This window comes from Haemaphysalis longicornis, unplaced genomic scaffold (assembly GCF_048455015.1).
Source record: "Haemaphysalis longicornis isolate Haplotype H1 unplaced genomic scaffold, Haemaphysalis longicornis Haplotype H1 scaffold_4, whole genome shotgun sequence".
Classification (NCBI taxonomy): Eukaryota; Metazoa; Arthropoda; class Arachnida; order Ixodida; family Ixodidae; genus Haemaphysalis; species Haemaphysalis longicornis.
The window spans coordinates 175,853,998-175,874,917 of NW_027526361.1; the positions used below are offsets into that span (position 1 = coordinate 175,853,998).

The 20,920-nt window shown below is 45.1% G+C and overlaps 1 protein-coding gene across 2 annotated transcripts in view; it reads right to left on the reverse strand.

Moving 5' to 3' along the window:
* The window catches only part of LOC144179519 (ATP-binding cassette sub-family G member 1-like), a 95,404-nt gene that overhangs the window by 21,883 nt on the left and 52,601 nt on the right, over nucleotides 1-20,920 (reverse strand). The window contains exons 3-7 of one of the 2 annotated variants that reach the window (XM_077707907.1): nucleotides 9,532-9,649; nucleotides 8,196-8,288; nucleotides 6,244-6,389; nucleotides 4,482-4,605; nucleotides 3,719-3,833 (exon numbers count right to left, since the gene is read on the reverse strand). In XM_077707907.1, coding sequence (XP_077564033.1) covers nucleotides 3,719-3,833; nucleotides 4,482-4,605; nucleotides 6,244-6,389; nucleotides 8,196-8,288; nucleotides 9,532-9,649 — 596 coding nt within the window. Of the gene's footprint in view, nucleotides 1-3,718; nucleotides 3,834-4,481; nucleotides 4,606-6,243; nucleotides 6,390-8,195; nucleotides 8,377-9,531; nucleotides 9,650-20,920 lie in introns of both variants that reach the window. The other variant, XM_077707906.1, reaches the window with a different exon arrangement.

The window sequence follows — 20,920 nt, forward strand, 5'->3', positions numbered from 1 at the left end:
AAGACAGACACGGACGGCACTGCCATCCAGTGGCGTCCGTGTTTGTCTTTTCCACCTGTGTAGCGCCTAACACTGGTTCCCACTTCAAAAACTATGAACCAACTGGCCCAGCTTTCTACCTTATCCAAATAATTTGCGATGGATGTGAATCCATCCGCGAACTCACCGGCTATATGCACAGATGTTGGGACAGGGGCGAGCTTCCTTTAGAATGAAAAACTGCTAATCTGGCACTCATCCCGAAACCCGGCAAGAAACTAGGTTTAGATAATCTGAGCCCGATCTCCATCACATCGTGTGTTGGCAAGTTAATGGAACATGTAATTCAAACCAGACTTGGTAGGTATCTGGAAGACGAGGGAATGTACCCAGACTCGATGATAGGTTTCATGGCGAACCTTTCGGTCTGTGATGTAATGCTACAAATCAAGGAGGATATAATTGACAGTACGAGTAAGGATACGAGAGTCATTGTTGGCCTCGATGTAGCCAAAGCTTTCGACAACGTCAGACATTCGGCCGTCCTGCGCCACCTGAGAGCCCTAAACGTGGGGACCAAAACATACAACTATGTCAGGGATTTCCTTTCAAATCGTACGGCTAACATAGAGTTAGTGGGTGCCTCCCTCCGGTAATTTGAACTGGGGAACGCCTCAAGGGTCGGTCCTATCTCCGACATTGTTTAACGTAGCCATGATAGGACTATCCGAGAGGCTCGATAAGATAGAAGACCTGAGGTACACCATCCACGCGGACGATCTCACTCTGTGGATCAACCATGGTAGTGACGGGCCCATTGAAGATATACTACAGCAAGCCATAGATGAAATTGAAAACTACCTAGAAACTTTGGGACTCAAGTGCTCGGCCAAAAAATCCGAGGCACTGTTCCTCGTCTCCCAGTACAACCGGAAAGCGAGCAGGAACAGCCACAACATAAGACAAAGTTGGAGGACAGCAAATCCCCGCGAGAGACAAGATCAGAGTACTGGGGCTTTATGTTCAAGACACCGGCAGAAATACGGAGACCATACGTCGATTAGAGAATGTGGTGGCACATGTTTGCAGAATGATGAAACGCATCTCAAACAAGCATGGGGGATGAAGAAGCTCAACCTGCTCAGGGTGTTTCAGGCCTTCGATATCACTAGGATCCTTTTCGTAGCCCCCTACATGAGGCTGACAAAATCCGAGAAGAATAAGTTGGACATTATATAAGAAAGGGAATCAAATGTGCGCTAGGTCTTCCCCTAACACGCCAACGGCCAAGATTCTTAGTTTGGGCGTATCGAACACTTTAAATGAACTCATAGAGGCGGCAAACGCATTGCAACAGCAGAGACTGTTGGGCAGCAGGACAGGTCGCAAAATACTCGAACGTCGGGGATACCAGACCAGTGAACTAGCCAAAGATACACGCGAGATACCAAAGTCGATCACGGAGAAAATTAGGGTAACACCCATGCCCAGAAACATGCATTCCGCGTATCACGAAGCTAGACAAAAGAGCAGAGCCAAAGCCCTGCAAACCAGATACGGTGGACAGACGGACGTCCTTTACACCGACGCAGCGGCATATCACAGTAAAACCGCTTACGCAGCAGTAGCGGTTACTGAAAGCGGGGTCCCAGTCTCGTGTTGCACGTTACTGAATAGGGGCGCGACAGAGGCCGAGGAGGTAGTCATTGCCTTAGCAAAGACCCGGCCGGAAATTAGAACAATAGTGAGCGACTCTAAATTGGCCATCAGAAATTTCGACCAAGGGAGGATCTGCAGCTCCGCTTGGAGTATCCTCGCAAACGTAAAAAAATTTACAACCGAATAGGTAACGTTACTGTGGACCCCAGCTTATCGGGGACTCATTGGGAATGAGAAAGCACATGCGACCGCCCGAGGTGTTACAGTCCGGGCAACCGCCGCCAACGCCGCCGCTGCTGATGTCCAGTCGTTGGCCTCAGCCTTGCATGCCGAACGTCCTTCCCAAATGACGGTGAAGGGCCGAGTGACTACAGTGAAATAACGCAATATTATAGACTGGAGAGGAAGATACTACCTCCTGCGGATCCGCAGTTAAGTAGAAAAGAGGAGATTTAATGGAGGCGAGCTATTACAGAACCCAGTCGTATAAGTAAGTGGCATCCCGAAGTCGTCGATTCAAGATGTAAGAAATGTAAGGGCCGAGCGTACCTCGTCCACTTGGTGTGGACTTGTCCTTCGTACAAGAAACCACAACGAAACGTAGCATCCTGGGAGGCACTACTCCTCAGCCGAACCTCCGAAACCCAGCGCAAGATCATCGGTCTCGCCCTAGAAGCCAAGGGATATAGGCCGACTGATGGGGGGAGGCAGCACGTAACGTTCCCTTTTTGACTGGTGTGTAATAAAGTTTTCACTGACTGACTGACTTGATGGATATTTCGCAATGAGTGGGCATGTCATTGCTACCCCTACCGAACTTTCAGGTCCACGCAATCCGCACGTGTTGTTCCGGTTTCAGAAGTCCGCCAAGAGGGGTTTCTCGTACACCCCTCGTTAAAATAAACCTGTGGCCTTGCGTCAACTCAGTTATTACGGCGCAGTGCCGGGTTAGGCTGATCCTATTTCTGTTGGTCCTAGGGCTTTTTTAATGCTCGTACAGCTTGTTTTTGCCTTGCCAAAGGCATTCACAAAACTTCTTAGCGGTAACTGAGCTTTTTTTTTTCGCTCTGATAACTCAGTGAATCAGTGAACAAGCAAAAAAATCGCATGTTTTTGACGTTACCCAGTGAACACTTTGCCCGCGTCTTTCTATGCGTGTTTACTTTCCGAGCATGTTTCGGTTCCGACTCGGGCACAAGTTAGCTAGTTTTTGCCCGTTTTGTATCTACCAGTAACCAAACTTGCTGTAAGGGAGGCTTGATATACCTGGAGCTCACAACGAGATAGATACCACGCGTGGGGAATTGTGGCCCTGCACTGACACCTTGCTAACAACCGGCTGCTGCCTACAATGGCAGCCGAATTTGTAACCGAATTCGCAGAATTCGGTTACGAATCCAGTGAGTCAGAAGCATGGCAAAAAATGACCACTAAGGACCACTTACGTCAAATAGTGCCATGCCGTTCGCACTATTCTCAGATGTCACGTGTCGTTCTTTGCATGTCATAAAGGCTGTGTTCTGCCATTCTGCCCAGCAACAAGCAAACACGCTCTGATGAGGATGCTTGTACTCTCTTGTTGTGAAGAGTTAAAATACCTACCACCAGTTATTGAAACTAGATTTCATGAGCCCTATGCTTGTAACTTTCCTGGTAGCCTTTATTTTTATTTTCTGATTTTAGTGCAACTGAGCTAAGTGAAGACAGACTTTGAAGCCCTGAGTTTGTTCAGGCGTATTCCAAATATTGAGTGTAAGACTAACTACAGAAGAGGCGTTTGACTAGCACAAATGGTACCCGGGTATATCTTCTATATTTACCAGCAATGTCGTTGGATTCATCAAGTGTACACCTTCGATTTGAGTGAACTTGCTGTATTATTACAGCAGTGCAGCACAATGCAGCACAGTGCAGAAAGTGCAGGGTAAGTTCACTGTTTTCCCTGCACTCCCAAGAAGGTAGGTGCAGAAGTAGACGAAAAAAGTGCAGGGCCTGTTCTGCAATGGCTGCACCTGTTGCGAACTATTGTGAAGGGTGCAAGCGGAATTCAACAGAGCTATCGTTGATTGCGTAGACTCACTGTAATCGGCTGGATTGTGAAACTGTGGACAGTACAGGCCGTGGCGGTTGAGGAACCCGAGGAGGTCATCCACTTCTCCATGGTAGATGCAGCGCCCGTCGGACACCATGTAGAGCTGCGACCAAATGTGCCGAGTGAGCAACAGGAGTTCTTGCACGGACAACACGGCAGGAAGCTTGCAGGGGAAATTGTAAATGGAGCAACGTCTGTGCTAGACTGACACCGCACCGTACAACAGTAAATAACGGAATTTAGAGTGACTAACTTCAGTGAACCTGGAGTTTTGGCTACAGAACTATCACACCAAGCGCAAACTATTCGCAAAACCAAGCCTTCTGCGCCTTTGACTTGCCTTAACAATACATTCATAACTTGCGGGTCAACGTTTTTTGTAGATTTGGGAAATTTTAAAGCTATGTTAATCCTGCATATGTTGTTTATGCGGAAGTTTGCATGCTGAAGCCAGCGTCTCGAAGTTCGACCAGATCTCTACGATCGCTTCTGGTTGTTGTAAGCATCCAGCGTAAACTGGTTTTGGTAACCAGGTTCTCTGGTAGAGATAACGGATCTCTGCGCCTACAGTCAGTGCGAACATTCCATTGGCTAAGTGGCAGGTTTCCCAGGAAAATCTGGGGTAAGAGAAAGGTTCCTCCGCCTAAATAAATCCAGTGGCCATGGTGGCAAGGCAGGAGCATTCTAATCTTAAACTGCTTACATTTTGCAATGACTATGTCCCACGTGACGTACACTAATGAAAACTCACCATGTCGAAGTATGAAAATATCTTGGCGCTGGGTGCATGTATGGAGCAAATGACTGTGTGTCCCATAGAGGCCATTCGCTTCAAGATCTGGACGCACATGAGGCTTGACACGTTGTCCAGACCACTGCGTAATGGAGGTAAAGAAGTCATCAGTCTCTGCTCAAGAGAAGTATACAGAAATTGGATGTAAGGGTTGCAGATCTGAATGGCATTCAGTTACGGCCACTCAAAGATATTTTTTTATTTAGGAACGGAAGCATCGCACGGTAAAAGAGCGTGTACTTTTTGAATTTCCAACAGCTCAGCTATTGGAATACATGAAAATATCAAAGCAACGTCAGCAGTTCGAGCCTCGGTATGAAACAAATACATAGGCCATGGTGAAGATCTAATAATTATTATTTTTCATATGCATACAGCTTCCGTATTTGTTTTCTGCGATGAAAATTATTCACCATGCAGAATCGGCACACTTCGTTTTTATGAAAATTTAAAGCTTAAAAAGCTAGTTTTTTCCGCCTGGCTACACAATCAAGAGAGATTTCGGCATGTGATGTATGGCAGGACAGGGTTTTGTTAGTTACAACCAGTCTTCTTAGAAATACGTGTTTACATGCACGTTGCTTTAACAGCACGGAAGTCCTCGAGCGAGTTAACTGGTGCTATTACAGATTGCTGCCTTGTACGAATGGTATGCATGCCTTAGCCCACAGCTTCTGGTAAATGTCCCTCGAGGATGTTTGCGCTCCTAGTGCAGTCAAATCTCATTGGCTAGTAGGAAAGCTCGTTTTTGAACACTTACAAGTGGCAGTTTAGTAAAGCAAACTCAAAATTTCGCATATACAGGTCAGAAACTAACACCCACACCAAAGTATAGTTGTGTTGGGCGGGAAAGGAAACAAAAAGTGTTGCAACTGCTGCACTACTCCGTAACCATGAAGCCATGTGATGACTTGTGAAGCAATGTGGTAGGTGGTGCTTCGTTTCGTTTTGTTTTTGTCGCATTGTCCGTGAACCCGCTTTTGTTTCAAAGAACACACTGTGGGGGCATATACCACTTTTATAGTTGGCATAGTTCGCACGTATCATGAACACACTATGTGTGCAGTTCATTACAGGTCCAAGGAAATGTTTCGCGGGTTTTGCGCAGCATTAAACACCTCGACTATGGTATTTGGTAATCCTGATGCGGAAGAGTTGCTCCTCCGCTTTTTTTGCAAGCCCTTGATAAAGTAGGCGGTGACAAAACCTGACTTGACCAGTTCTGGGCATATACGCATACGAAAACAACAAAGAGCGCGCTAACCTTGAGGGTTGGTAGATCTACTTTCTTTTGAATCGTTTTCTATTTTTATAAGATCCTTCCAGGCAAGACCACTAACAGAAGAAGAAAGAACAAAAGGAAGGCTGCAAGCAAGTCAGTTTCTGCGCGCCGCGACGCGTTTGTGTTGGGCGGGAAGGGAAACAAAAAGTGCTGCAACTACTGCACTACTTCGTAACCATGAAGCTTTGAAGATCATAACTTTGAAGATGGTAAACACAACATCGCTGTTAACTGTTAGGCCATCAAAGGCCAGAACTTTTATACGCTGTAACACACACCACGAGCCGAAAATTTTAGCATGGCTGTTGTGCTCTCACCTTTCGATGTAATTTAGACAGAACAGGCAGCACTGTGGCCCATATTTTTTTCCTGTGAAGTCCTTACATACTCTCTCTCTTCCCAGAAGGACCACACATCCCACTAAGGATGCGTGATTACCTGGTGGGCTCGTCGAGGAAGAGTACAGGAGGGTTGTTGACGAGCTCCTGGGCGATAGCCAGCCGCTTCCGCTGACCACCCGACAAATTCTCCGTCCGAGTGTTCCGGCACACCTCGAGGCCCCATTCCTGAATGCACTGCTCCACCTAAGAAGGGCCGAAAATAACAAGCAAACTGCTATTACTTCAAAACCCACCCACGAATGTCACCTGAAGTATTCTAGACCGATGAGTCGAGCTCATTTATTATTCAGAACACCTTTAGCCTGTATAAGATTTAGCCTAAGATCGCTCGAAGCTTCTGCTACCACATTCTGTAACCAATATAATCACGTCAATGAACAAAGCAAAAAGCGACTACGTCTGTTCCTGGCAACAAAATTCAGTATTTTTAGCCATGCCTAGACAACACTTTGAAGACAAATATTTTATGCGAATAAAACCAAACATCAGCCCTATTTCTGCAAAATAAAAAGAACTACAAGCAGAAAGCTCGTTGAAAAACCAACTTTCCAAGGCCCCGTATGGGTAAACAATCCAGTTTTAAAGCTCTATTTCTGCAAAATAAAGAAACTCCAGGCAGAAAGATTGTTGAGGAAGCAACTTGCCAAGGCCCCGGAACGTGAAGAATCAAATTGTAAAGTTTCATTTGTAAAGTAGAACATTGGTGAAACAAACTTGCCAAGGCCTGGGATGTAGGTAAACAGATGTAAAACAGATGTAAACAGAAGTGAAGATATAAAATAGTAAAGAGATGTAAAGCATGATTTCTGCGAAATAAAACGGACTCCAGGCAGAGAGATTGCTCAGAAACCAAGTCGGCAAGGCCGCGGATCTAGGCAAGCAATCCAGATGTAAACCCCTCACTGTATGTGCCATGAAGCCGTAGTATTTTAGCTAGGTTATTCTACTGCATTACTGGCATGAAGTCATCAAGCCTCTTAAAAAAATGTTGAAGCTCATACTAGGAATCTTGCCTTCGGGCCACAAGTATTCTGCTTGTAAGTGTTTTTTTTTTTGTCTTGTGAGGACGCATCGTCATTATCATTATAATACCCGCTGCTCAGATAGCAAGGAGAACGGTGATGAGTGACATCCCTCTTCTCATGCCCTGCAGCTACGAATGAGCAGGCAGCATAGAAAACCCGATGCCACTCCCTTTTTTAGCAAATGCAGTAATAATGTCGAATCTCCTGAGGGACAGCTTGGTGAAATCATGATACATCTTCTGGGAGTACTAAGGGCGTGTTCTCTGAGAAACAATGGCTTGTTCTCTGAGGAACAAGGGCATGTTCTCTTCTCCTAGGCTAGGAGCAGATCAAGGATGTATGTAGGTGTGTCCTGGTCGATTCATTCAATTGTAGGCGTGAAAAGCGGCGACCAAGGAAGACGCCAGGAACAAGTGCTTATTCCTGTCATCATCCTTCGTTGTGCATCAAAATTTGGCGCTTTAATTTACACGTGTATAATTACAAACGTGCCCACAAATCAGCACAATTAGTTAAAACTAATTGGGAAAAGAAAGTGGCCTGGAACCTTTTGTCCTATTTATATTGTCACGTAGCCAAGGACGATGCATGCAGCTTTCTTCCGATAAACAAGGTTTACTGGAGCGAAATCGTGCTCCGCTACGAACGAGAATTTCAAGCGGCAAAATGCCGGTAAGCAAAGCGACACGCACAATAGGGCATTTATCATTTCGCGCTAAAGTTTACAGAACCGTCAAACTAGATCGACAGCCGTGACCATTAAAGAAGTATGTTCTTGTATAGTGACGACAGGGCAAAACACTCTCCCTAAAAGAATGGAGATGAAGCCGGGCTCGATCGCTTCGAACACAGACAACACAACTGGGCGCAGCCAGACCATAACAAGAAAACACATAAGTACGAAAAAGAGAAGGCACCGTTCGTGGCAATGTGCTTTCTAGTCGCGAGAGTTCAAAGGACTGGCCTTCTTCTGCTTGTCCTGGGCGGAAGGCATGCGCAGCTCGACGCTCATGGAGATGGCCTCGTGCACCGTGAGCGCGGGCAGAAGCCGGTCCTCCTGCATGACGTAGCAGCTCTGCTTGTTGAACAGCGCCTGGTCACGGACGAACCCGTTGGTCTGCACCTCACCCTCGTACCCTTTGTCGCTGCGAAGGAAACGCAGTCATTGCTGATTCTCCTCCACACGCAAGACAATTTTCTCCGCGTGTTCTATTAGAGCTTTCTTTGTTAAACCTCCGTGGCTCCCACACCCACTTTAGGAAATACTTTTGCTACTTAACTGAAAACACTTGCAACAATTTAAAAGTTAGATTTGTGAACATAAACATCAGCACTGTCGAGTACTCATCATTCAGTTTTGTCATCACTACCATCGTTGTAGTCATCTGCGCTGACAGACAGAATTGGGCATGCCGGTCAAGGCAAATAATTTTAACCATCGGAACTGTCTTTGCAGGCGAAGCGACAATCACCCCCAAAGCATTACTAATGGGACCGTGAAAACATTACAATTTAAGAGGCAACTTGTGTTCCTTCTTGTCTCATAGTTGCAGCAATTACTGCACATGATACCTTGGTCAAGAGGAAAGCTGTGTTTGCGTCGCACTGTTGTTTTTGCGCCTCGTCCATTGCGCTATTTTTATCCCCAATTTTTTATAATTCTATAAAGCGAAGGCAATTTAGCTGCACTGTTGCAGGAACTCTCACGAAGGAAATAGTACGTCATATGGTTAAGCCAGGCTTGAAAAAACCCAAAGGATTTTATGATACTGACTTGAGTGTATTATCTGTACAATCGCAGGCACCCAGAAAGAAAGGTGCCAAAGGTAAGTTTTTAAACCTCTAAAGACGCAGATAGAAATGTAGACGCATTCTGCTGCATAATGAGTGCAGCAGCTAGTGTTGCCCGCTTACCTAAGATGTACACGTCAAAAAGTATACAGGAAAGACGCACCGACATCTGCCTTCTGAGATGAAGGGGGTGACGGTTTGTACTGGGATGGGGTATTTGCAATGAGTAAATTACACACTTGGTGCTCAATCATCACGCCCCGATTTCACCTTGCATAAGCTATAAGGGTTGAGCCAACTCTGCCAAGGTTTATTTGAATGGCGAAGCAGGTCGCGAAAACCCAGCGCCAACTCTGTGGGGCTACAATATAGTATGGGGGAGGGAGGGCGGTAATTTTCTCTTTACCCTGCTTCCTCCTTTGGCGGCCGGCCAGATCATTTTACGGGCGGCTTGCAGTTGGCATGAGCGAGCGGTCTATGGCTACGCATTAAAAACGATTGTTGCTCACTAGAAGCCGGTGAGTAAGTTGAGAAGCGTGGTCTTGCCGGCCCCGGAAGGCCCCATGATGGCCGTCAACGTCCCAGACGATGCTTCCCCGCTCATATTGTCCACGATGTTTTTTCTGCCTGAAAAATAAAAAACATGTCACCAAATCAGTGAATGACCAAACATTGCCACTGTTGGAAAGTTAGGCAACCTGCAACTTACCTCTGACAACATTGCGCTGCCTAGAGGTTGAAAAACACAGTAATAAGCAGGAAAAAACCGTTACCGTACCTTACCGGGTTGCACCGGTTTTCGAGGAGCTCGGAAAAATAGCGTTAGTTGTTAATTGTGCGCGTTTCGTATGTTTGCTTCTGATTCCCATATTTGTAAACAACAGTAGCGCAATGTTTTTATGTACCAACTAGCCCACAAGCAAGCACCCCTCGGGCAACCCAAAACGGCCAGTTCCCGAATAATAATTTCATCCCCAAATTGGCGTTAGCCTTCCACTTGAGACTTCTTTGTAATAACATTGCCGACACTTCTCAACTCTCCTTCTGCTCAAGTCGATGCGTTAATCACAGTTGATGTGTCTGGAGCCTCTGACCACATCGGCCACGACCATATACCCTGTTCCCGAAATTCCACATGCCGTTTTCGCGACCTGCTTCGCCATTCAAATAAACCTTGGAGCGGCTCCTAATCTCAACTAAACAAACATTGATTGCCTGCCTGAAACGAGGTGCGCAAACGAGAGGAGCAACAGCAGTTGCCGCGGCGCAGCCTCTGTTGGGAGGAAGCACATTTTGTGAACACCAAAGGAAGTTCCTGCCGAATTGCGGAGTCGAGGGCGTGAGCAATTCATGAATACTCACCTGTACGGATGCTCCTAAAAGTCCCAGCCATTTTTTTGGAAGATTTTGTGGCTGTTGAGCTTAGAGCGTCTGAGCCCGAGCTCGGGCTCTTTATTTTCAATTTGCGGTTTTATCTGCCCTCACTTCGACGCCGTTTTTAGGCCGTTTTTTATTGGCATCGCGAAAACCGACCCCGGGGTTCCGTCTATTTTTAAATAAAAGAACGTTGAAATTGTGAGTTACGCACTTGTGTTCTCTGTTCCTTTCGTTTTGTTTTTCCTGATCAAGTTTGAGCAGCACGAAGCATGCCACAAATTGCAAAGTATACTTTGAACAAACTTTGGGCATTTCTACTTCTTGTTCAAATGTTCTATAAGCTTTTGCAGGGCAGCGTAGGGGTGTAACAGACAGATCGAAATTTTAGTGTTTATGTAGCCCGAAAGGACTGTCTTTAAAAGTGATAGCCGCAAATCAAACATCAGTGAAAGTTAATGTATGGGGAAAGAAGGCAAACAGCACATTGAATGTGTGGACCCAAAACGACGGCAGAGTGATGTGACGACAAAACAGCCCGCCGACAAAACGAGACATCGCAACAGCAAAGCGATGCGACAGTACGGCACGCTGCTCTGGCGTTTTTCGACGGTTCTCTTCAGCACCGTACAATCATATCTGCGTGCGTATATCTCAGAATTACATTACTTAGATAATCGGAAATAACTACATTGAGCACCGAACATGGCGCGCTCTTTTTACTTTCAGTGCGGAGCATCTAGGTATTTGCACATACTAAACCAACATATAATTATTACCACCAGCCCAAAATCTCCATGATTCTTTTTTTTTCCTACGCTATCACAGCTGGAACACTCTTTGAAGGGGCCCACCAGACAAAATTAGAGTTTGGTTCATTCAAAGGATTGCCTCGTTAGAACAACAATAACGCCACTTTTTTCGCAAACTTCACCCAAATAAGCTATATAATTAGGATAAAATAGAGTGGCCGTGCGACCTGCTTGCTCAAGAACCTATGCCGTATAATGGGCCGCTGAGCGATTGGCTACGGCCGGTCAAATCCAACGCAAAAAATACCGAGGGTGATAAGCTTGCAGAAGGAGCTATTTGCGCTTATATTTAATGTATATCTTTTTAATAGCACTAAAAATGCTGGCGTAAGCAATGAAAGTTATGAACGCGCACGTAAACATAAAAGCACCAGTGAGTACTGCGGGCCCTATGCCGGTATAGCTGCATAGCCGTTCGGCGCGTAGAGCTTACGCTAGCCAACTGGCATAAGCGACATTGTCTTCTGTGACTCTCTTTGTCGAGCATACCCAATGTTTCACGAAGTGATTACTATCAACGGTAACAAAAATTCTCCAGGCACAAATCTGGTCAAAAACGAATCGACGGTGGTCAGCGGCCCTCAGCGGTATTGTGGCGCCATCTAGGAATACTGATAGCAAAGAAGACGTTGTGCAGTTCGCTGCAGCCCTAGTCCGCATGCTTAACGTTCTTTTAAGTACCTCCCCAGGATATATAATCGCATATGTCACGAAACCCACTATCCAGCAGGAGAATCAAAATTGTGGCTGCAGTCGTTTACGTTCAGTGTATACAGCATCTTTTGCAGCCGGACAAGGGCTGGGGGCACGATAAACACCAACTATTTCGAATAAAACAAACTTGTTATTTTCTTCATGGGCCCTTAAAATGCTGCTTAAAATGGTTTACCTGATTAATCGCCCAGTTTTATATCGTGCCTAAAAATTTTTCATTCGTTTTTAAATTTCAGTTTTTCGTACCGCAAGTTAGGATTCGACGTGACGATTACAGGAACCCAACAACAACGCATGACATGCTGCTAGTGCCACATTTGGGCTCACATTGCCTCCGGTGCGGCTGCAGGCGGCGGCTTGAAGATTGCACGGTTATAGGCCGAAACTGAGAGCAGACCATTCGAGAAATTATAGAAGCGGCGGAAATTCGCAGATTAGGGGACGAGTGTATCAGCCTTCCTTCTATATTACTGTCAACAAAGGCACTGCACTCTCTATCGGCTCCTGGCTAATAGTTATAAATGGCTTAGTGTTCCAAGTGACAATGTACAATCTTTTACGGCTATCTTTTAAGGCTCCCTGATGTCTACATTCTGTTACAGTGACCAACATACATAGTGTATATAAGCATTGCTATTTCAAAATAAAAAATCAGTTGATAGTAGCGCTTCGTGTCTATGTATTTTGTTTTCTTCTCCAGTCCCGTGTTAGTTTGTGTTTCCACCCAATGCAATGTATCACCAACTCGCCCAAGCTTCCGCTCTTTAGCTGGACATTCATTATGTTTAGTACCGTTGTTATAACACTTCTTCATCTTTTTTTTTAATTTCACGTGTTTTTGTATGTGCAGTTTCCTCCCCATATTTTACTGCGTTTAGCTTAACTGCTTCACTATTGTATTTTCCTGCTGTTCAGAGTGAGCTGTACAATTAATTCTATTGGCTCCTATGTAATGCCAGCGAGCGCATATAATTTAAAGACGGAATACAATGACGCAAGTAGGATTTTTTTAGGCCCACCTGTATTGAAATGTACTGAAGGAGTGGGCAATGTGGCAGGAGCGACAGCAGCATGCTCAGCCCTTCTTTTTCTTTACGCAGCTCCTTAGCTGCCTGGCCGGAACGATTATCAATGACGCTGCCATGCCCGGTACTACAGCATCTTGGACAAGAGCTGCTCTCGCCCTTCTCAGGGAACGCGAACAGCTTATCAGCCGCGTGCGCGACTACCGTCCTGTCGCCCTCGTTGGCGATGGAGCTGATGTGCACATCAGCGTGTGCACTAATGGCTTGAAAGCTTTCCGCCTGCCTGGCATCAAATTTTACTGTCCAATTATCGTGCCCCACAGACGTGTGACTTCAACAAGCGGAAGACCAAAGGTCCTGGCCACGGCGCTCTCATCCAGTGGGCAATGTGGCAGCAGAAACAGCAGCACGCTCAGGCTCTTCTTATCTTTCACGCAGGTACGTTATCTGAACAATGCGTACTGCGCCAGGTCTGACGATTGTTTTTTTGCCGCTGCTTCTTTTCCCACGAAATCTCGTTGTATCCTTTTCTAATACACTGTATTGTTTTAATGGACTAATAGTGAGTGGTGATTTCGAGCAAAACCCAGGTCCCCGAAGGAAGCCCCTCCAACCAGCTCGAAAACAGGCACTGCTCTCAGAATGCAAATGCTTCCGGTACAACCGAATGCGCAAGATAGCTGTGATAGCCCCTCCATAACCTCGACAATCAGCTAGTCAAAAAGAAATCGCTCGCGATATAGCCGATATCAAGATACAGTTCAATGCTCGCTTTGGCGCACTTGAGGCTGGTGTATCGGCATTAGAATCTACATCATCGGGAAAGGACACTGAACCCACGAGCGAGAGTAGGCGCTCGCAAGTTGCGTCAGCTGATTAAACCGCAAGAAAACTGATGTCACAAGTCACTTGTGACACTTGTGATGTCACAAGTCACAAGTCACTGATGTCACTTGGAAAATTGATCGAGACGCAATAGGATTATTCTACAAGGACTACCGGAAGACTGTAACGAGGACAGTGAAACCCTTATGGTTACAGTTTCCCAGTTATTCTTATCGAAATTAAAGGTAGCATGCCCAAGCGTCGAACGCTTGCACAGGCTCGGTAAAACAGGCGCAGGGCGCTTGCGCCCTTCGCCTGGATTTCTGGATTTTCGGGAGAAAATAACTTCTGCTGGAAACTAACTTCTGGAAAATAACTTCTGCTTCTGAAATAACTTCTGCTGGAGCATGTCGTGTGAAAATAACGCTTCTGGATTTTCGGGAGAAAATAACGATACTAAAAAATATTGCCGCGAACCATGCATTGGTTTGTTTATTTGTTTTGTTTTTACCGCAAGGCTGCGCCGGTCTGTGTTATCTGTGTGGCAAGTGAAGCACGTGTTCCATTCTTTATTTTTATGCCGCACGTGTTATCTCTTTTTATAGGGAGAGCGTTTTGGACTAACGTCAACAGCCTAGAATAATCATCTTTGATCTACAGTGTTCTGGATGAAATTAGACGGTTCGAGAAGCACTCGCGCCAAAAGATAAATGCCCACAAAGCAGACGGCGCAGTATTCGAAACCCGACACCTGCACACGTCACTTTGTTGACTGCTGCTTCGCGGCCTGTGTATTCTTTCAGTTGTTAGGGGAGCACGAGTTCGCTCTAATAAACTTGTTTTTTCTTCAAGAAAAGTGCGTCGTCGTCAGCTACGTGGCAATATTCCGAAGCTTAAAGAAGCCACTTTCAGTATTACCGAGAAGCACTCCTTTAGAGTGCGCGGTATCCGAAAAAAGTTGGGGGATGCTTCCGCAAGCTTTCTCAGTAGCGGCTGTTCTGCAAAAATGCGCTTTGATCACTTCTTCAATGATGACATTTGCTACAACTGGGACGAAGCCACAAATGGGCTAGTTATGGTCCCCGGTCACCTAGCAACAGACACAGAACATTCGGCTGTAGTTATTCCGTCGCCGTCGGCGCTGCCCGGATTTTCTATTACTCCCTATTCAGTAACACCTCCTACAACTTGCCTCTGACTGCCCGGACATACGACCAACTTAGTGATAATAAATCTTACTGCCAGAAGCGCAACCAATAAGTTTCCTGACCTCATCAAACTAATCTCTTCCTATTCGCCGCACATAGTCGGTATAACAGAAACCTGGTTGCATGAAGGTATTTGCAATCATGAGCTCACTCTGCATAACCACTTCGCAATTCGTGCCGATCAGCCGACCGGGAGGAAAGGAGGCGTTGCGGTGCTTATCCGTTCCGATATAAAATTCACAATCATCCAGGGTCCATCATATGATTACTCGGTCTGGTGCAAGCTTCACATGAACCGGAATTCTACCGTTGTAGACATTTTTTGTAGGCTCTTCAATTGATGTGTTGCATAGCCTTAGCCCGTTGATGAACGAGCACGTAAGTGAATTTCAGAGCTTTGCCTTAATTGGCGATCTTAATGCTCTGGGAATAAACTGGCACTCTCTGACCTCTTTCGGGCGTGAGGCAAATATCTGCGACGAACTAATTAACATAACTGTCACTTGGGCTCTCGCAAACGGTAGCTAAAAACACACGGCTAAATGTTCTACTAGATTTGGTATTTCTTAGCTCAAATCTCCACGAAAAATGCTACGACTGTGAAGTTGTCGATGGAATTTAGGACCACAGGGCAGTACTAATTTGCCTCCCGTGCTCAGTCCCCAAGCCGCACGTCTCTATCTCTTTTTTTCCAGATTTTTACCGTGTCGATGATAATTAAATTATTGACACCTTGGCCGACGCCTTTCTTTTTTTTTTTTTGGAGTTAAGCATCAATAGCTATGTCGATTCGCTGGTTAGCACCTTCAAAAGCCTGGTTACATCTTGTATGTAACGTTTTGTTTCCACTAAAACAAAAAAGAAAAATGCGAGTGTCCATTGGATAAAACGTGAAATCCTTCAGTTGCCCTGCCGCGTGCGTAGATTAAGGCGTTCGAAATCCACCAGCCGCCCTCATAGCGTCGCCACATTCGAAAAAGCAGAACAGGAACTCAGGAACAAAATACATTCTGCGAAAGATTTATTTTCGGAGTGGAGCTACATAGCTTGCTAACTAGTAACCCCAACAAATTTTGGTCATTTAAATGGCCTAAAGAGACAGCATCTAACCCATTTAAAATAAACCACAAAACTACAAATGATCCAGTAAAAATCTCAAGCGCATTTAATATTTTCTTTCAATCCGTGTTCAACAGAGACAACGGCCACTCTCCACCGTTCTCCAGCCCTAAACCTTCTCTAGCCATAAGTGATGTCACGGTCAGTGATGAAGGTGTCCTAAATATTATACTGAACCCTAACACGAAGAAATGCCAAGGAACTGGTGGGATTCCTAACATTTTCTTAGTTCGCTGCTCTTTATGAACATGTCGCTATCTAACTATTATATTCAATAAATCACTTGTAACAAACACAGTCCCTAGTTCATAGAAAATAGCTAAAGTGTTGGCATTATATAAATCTGGCGACAAGCAACTATTTAGCAATTATAGCCCTGTATCACTAACATCTTATTGGGGTAAAATGCTGGAGCAAATAATCTGCCAACACATAATGCAGCATCTAGAGATGAATAAGTTGCCTCCCGTCTAACGTCCAAAACGGGTTCAGGCAAGGTTTCAGTACCAAGTACCATCACTCAATTAACCGAATTTGTGCCCGAAATCGCTCACAATCTATGTATCGGAACCAAGACCGATGCAGTATTTATTCAATTTTCGAAAGCTTCCCCACAGTGCTCCACGCAAACCTCATCTGCAAATTACAAGCCATATTGAATAACACAAAGTCGTTAAATGTATCTAAAACTTTCTATCCAACCGCTCGCAGTTCAGTTTGTCAAATTTATAAAGGGGCAGAATCATCACCATCCAGTGTGTCGACCAGTGTTTGTCAGGGGTCAGTGCTGGGACCATTACTATTCTTACTATACATAAACGACTTGCCTAAAGACATTAACTCTAAGATTCGCTTTTACGCAGATGATTGCGTCCAGTACGATGCAATTGCATTGCACGAAGATCACCATCGTCTAAACGAGTCATTTTCTGAATTTTGCGCATGGTGCGAACCACGGCAGATGACCATTAATTTCAGCAAAATGGTAGTCATGTCTGTTACCAATAGTGCATCCGAGTTCAGTTTCCCCTATTTTTCAGGTAATATTCAATTGCAAACGGTTCCCCGATATCAATATCTTGGCGTTAACATTACAGGTAGCTTATGTTTAACCATATCGATTACTTCTCGGCTAAAAATAAAAAAAACTTGGTTATCTGAGACGTACACTGACCCAAGCCCCACAAGACACACAGCTACTCATGTAACAAACACTAATGCGCCCGATACCTGAATAGGCCTCTGTCGTATGGAGCCCGCACAAACAATGCGACATCAACGGTATTGAAGCCATACAAAAGAAAGCCGTCCGATTTACCTGCCGTCGATATGACCGCAACTTTTTACCAACTACAGCCCTTTTATCCCTGAAACCAACCCAACTTTCAACGCGCCGGCGCGTAGATTCACTCAGTTTTTTCCACCGCATCATTCACTCTTCGTATTGCTTGTCATCTGCCGACTACACTGAAACCCGGTCATAGCGAACTGTAATATGCGCCGCAATTAGTTCGATATATCCAATAGCTGAATATAGCGAAATCCGCCGATAACGAGTTTTTGTTACGAGTTCGCAATACGCGAGACACCCCTTACCCCCCCCCCCCCCTCCCCCATCCCCGCATGCGGAAACCAACAGAATATGAAGTATGTTGTTACCATACACAAAACGATTCATTTATTGTAAGCAATAAGTCTACTTTCCACCTCAACTTCCTACTTCACAAAAAAGAAATGATTCTAGTTTTCACTTTCATTTTGGGGGCGTCAACTAGCACAGTGTTCCAGTCCGGGTCCTTCAATTTCGAAGCAATAATGTATGAGCATATCAACTGCCCAAAGCGCTTCATTAAGCATTAGACGGCTCTCACTCGCGACATCCTCTGTCTCTTTGGAGTTTTCAACAGCACCAGCTGCCATAACATCGACGACGGTGTCTGCATCAGAGGGGCTCACAGTGACGGCAACCTGGTCGTCGAAGACACTCAGGAAATCCCCGAAGGAATTCTATGGGCCCGTTTTGTTGTGCGCAGTTGCAGTTGTGAACCATTTTCAACTGGCCCGGCTTTCCACTCTGCTTCAGTTATGGAAAGTGTCGAGCGTCACGTCGCTCCATGTGAGGCTCAAGGTCTCGACCGCGGTCAATAACATCTCAATTACCGCTGTGAGACTATGCATTTCGGCGGCAATTCTAGGTTCACCAAGTTTGATATATCCGATGTGAACTTTGTCATGAGGGATATGTTTCGCATGTATTTTTGTATCTGACTTGTTTTTGTTGGATATATAGCATACTTCGCTCTATCCCGGTTCATTATAATCGGGTGTGACTATGTAACACTAGCTAAGCCGTCAACAACAAGAAGCAACCATCACTTGAACGTTTCCTCTTGCCACCCACGCACTGACACAATTAAATTTAGTTCTTTTCCACGCGCAACAAAACTTTGGAATTCCTTGCCAGGCCAAGTACGTTCCCTCCCATCGAATAAATTTTTGACTTCACTTTAAGAGAACTAACCAATGCCTTTTTTTTCTTTAACACGGATATTGTGTTTAGAAGCATTTCTGCCTGGTCTATATATAATATGTGCGTGCTCTTTGATGAGCCCGTGCGTAGGTTATTTAGTCTATGGTGTAAAACCTGCCTGAAAATGTTGTATAAATATGCATACCTTGTTTATTGTATACATCTGTGTACTTTTTTGTTTACTTTGTTTTTATGTACGACTGCTGTACACCCGTGCATGCACATAAACGTTGTACATTCTCCCCACTCCTGCTATAGCCCCACAGGGGCTGCAGTATGTTAAAATAATAAGTAAATAAATAAATAAATAAATAAATAAATAAATAAATAAATAAATAAATAAATAAATAAATAAATAAATAAATAAATAAATAAATAATTTGGATCACTGTATGAATTGTACCATTAGCCGCATGGATAGGGAACAAACCAAGCTGGAGGACATTCTAGTTCAAATTAAGCGACGGAAATGGGCATGGGCTGGTCATGTAATGAGAATGAGGGGCAACAGGTGAACCATCCGTTTGACAGACTGGCTGCCAAAAGACCGCAAACGCACTGGGGGTCGGCCGAGAACTCGTTGGCGAGATGAGGTACAAAAATTTGGGAGAAAAGCATGGGCTCAGCTAGCACTGGTAGGCGTGGCTGGAAATCTTTGGGAGAAGCTTTCGTCCTGCAGTGAACACAAACAGGCTCGTGATGATGATTATGATGATGATGATGAAATATTATCCCGATGTTCTCAGTTCTTCATTGCCTGTAATTCTAGGCGGTAAACAGTAGAAAGCAATTTTTTCTTGATTGAATTAATCTCGACTCGTTCGAGTGTCAAAAAATGGAACTTCACGGATTCCTGCATTGCACAAACTCGACGACGACGATGGGTGTAGCGCGTAGGCGGAAGCAGGAAACCAGGCTTAACAGTAACGCGTGACATTTCCTTACACGGCAGCTAACGCTCGGATGCTGCACTTGGGCGGGTGGCGGGAGCACTCAACTCAATCGTCTCTCCAACAAGGATCTTCCTCCGTTTACTTTCAAGCGTGAAATCACTCGCGACGTGAGTGGCGTTATCTCTTGAGCCATAGAAAAGGCACCTGTAAAAGTGCCGCACTGTTCAAGCAAAGCCACTTCGCTTACGAGGCACGCCGCGACAATAAACTCTGGAAAAGTAATTGGCTGTGGCTCGACTCAGTTATGCCTGGATGTGCGTAGCGAGAGGTGGAGTTAACGTTATTGTTTAACTTGGTTCTGTGCACGGTCACGACGCTTCTCGAGGCGTGCGGCTCGTCTTTCCTCCGTCTCCTCGGCTCGCTTCCTCCTCTTGGTGTCGTTCCGACGACGAAGCCTTGCTTCTTACAGTCTCTCCGACTCACTTTCCATATCAGATGACAAATCCCACTGAGCCAGCCCTTCTATATGCAGTACAATCTCGATAAACGGAAATCGGTAAAACCTAATTGCCGCTTAAACACACAATAGCAACGTTACTATTCACAATAGCCTGTAAGTCGGTTGGTTTTGTATTCAGATAACGCAAGAAAATCTCGGTAATCGGTACTAAAATTTCCGCGCCACCCTATAAACGGAATCAGAAATGGGACTACTGAAACCCATCGGCATGAGAATTAGCTTTTTACGGTTCCGGCTGTTTCGTTTTTCTTTTTTTTTTCATGTTTCTTTAGCCTCGTTGGCCTCGTAAACCTCGTCTCGTTAGTCGTCAGCCGTGTTAGCGCAACGAATGCGACATCCAGTTCTTGTTCCAGTCGTTCGATCTCGGTTCAAGACGCCGAGGTTACAGGGCTCAGCTCTTGCCGCCTCGTTTGCCATCGTGGTACCATTCGTGCTTCATTACCGCGTTGCCGTCTTCTAAATTCCGTGGCTCGTAAGCACTCGCCAAGTTGAGGCCTCTAGCCTTCGTGAAAATGCAGCTGCAAGGACTCAAACCAAAATAATTTACGCATTTTGTAGTGCACAGCGACTCATTGTTGCCAAACCAACTTTTCTGACTGCTGTGCCTAAACCTCTGCTGGTTTCCTTCCTTTCTGAAAAACTCTCAGCTACATTCACCTTCTAGTGCTTAGAGTTCAATTAAACCGTATTAAGGGTGTGTACGCACATAAATTTGCACTTTCACACATCTGTCTCGGTAAACGGAACTCCTGTTAAACGGAATTAATTTTTTCGGTCCCTTGAAGTTCCGTTTATCGAGACTGTAATGTACACAATTTTCTTTCTTTTTATTTTTATTATTTTTTATTTTACTGTGTATTTTTATTATTTTCATTTTT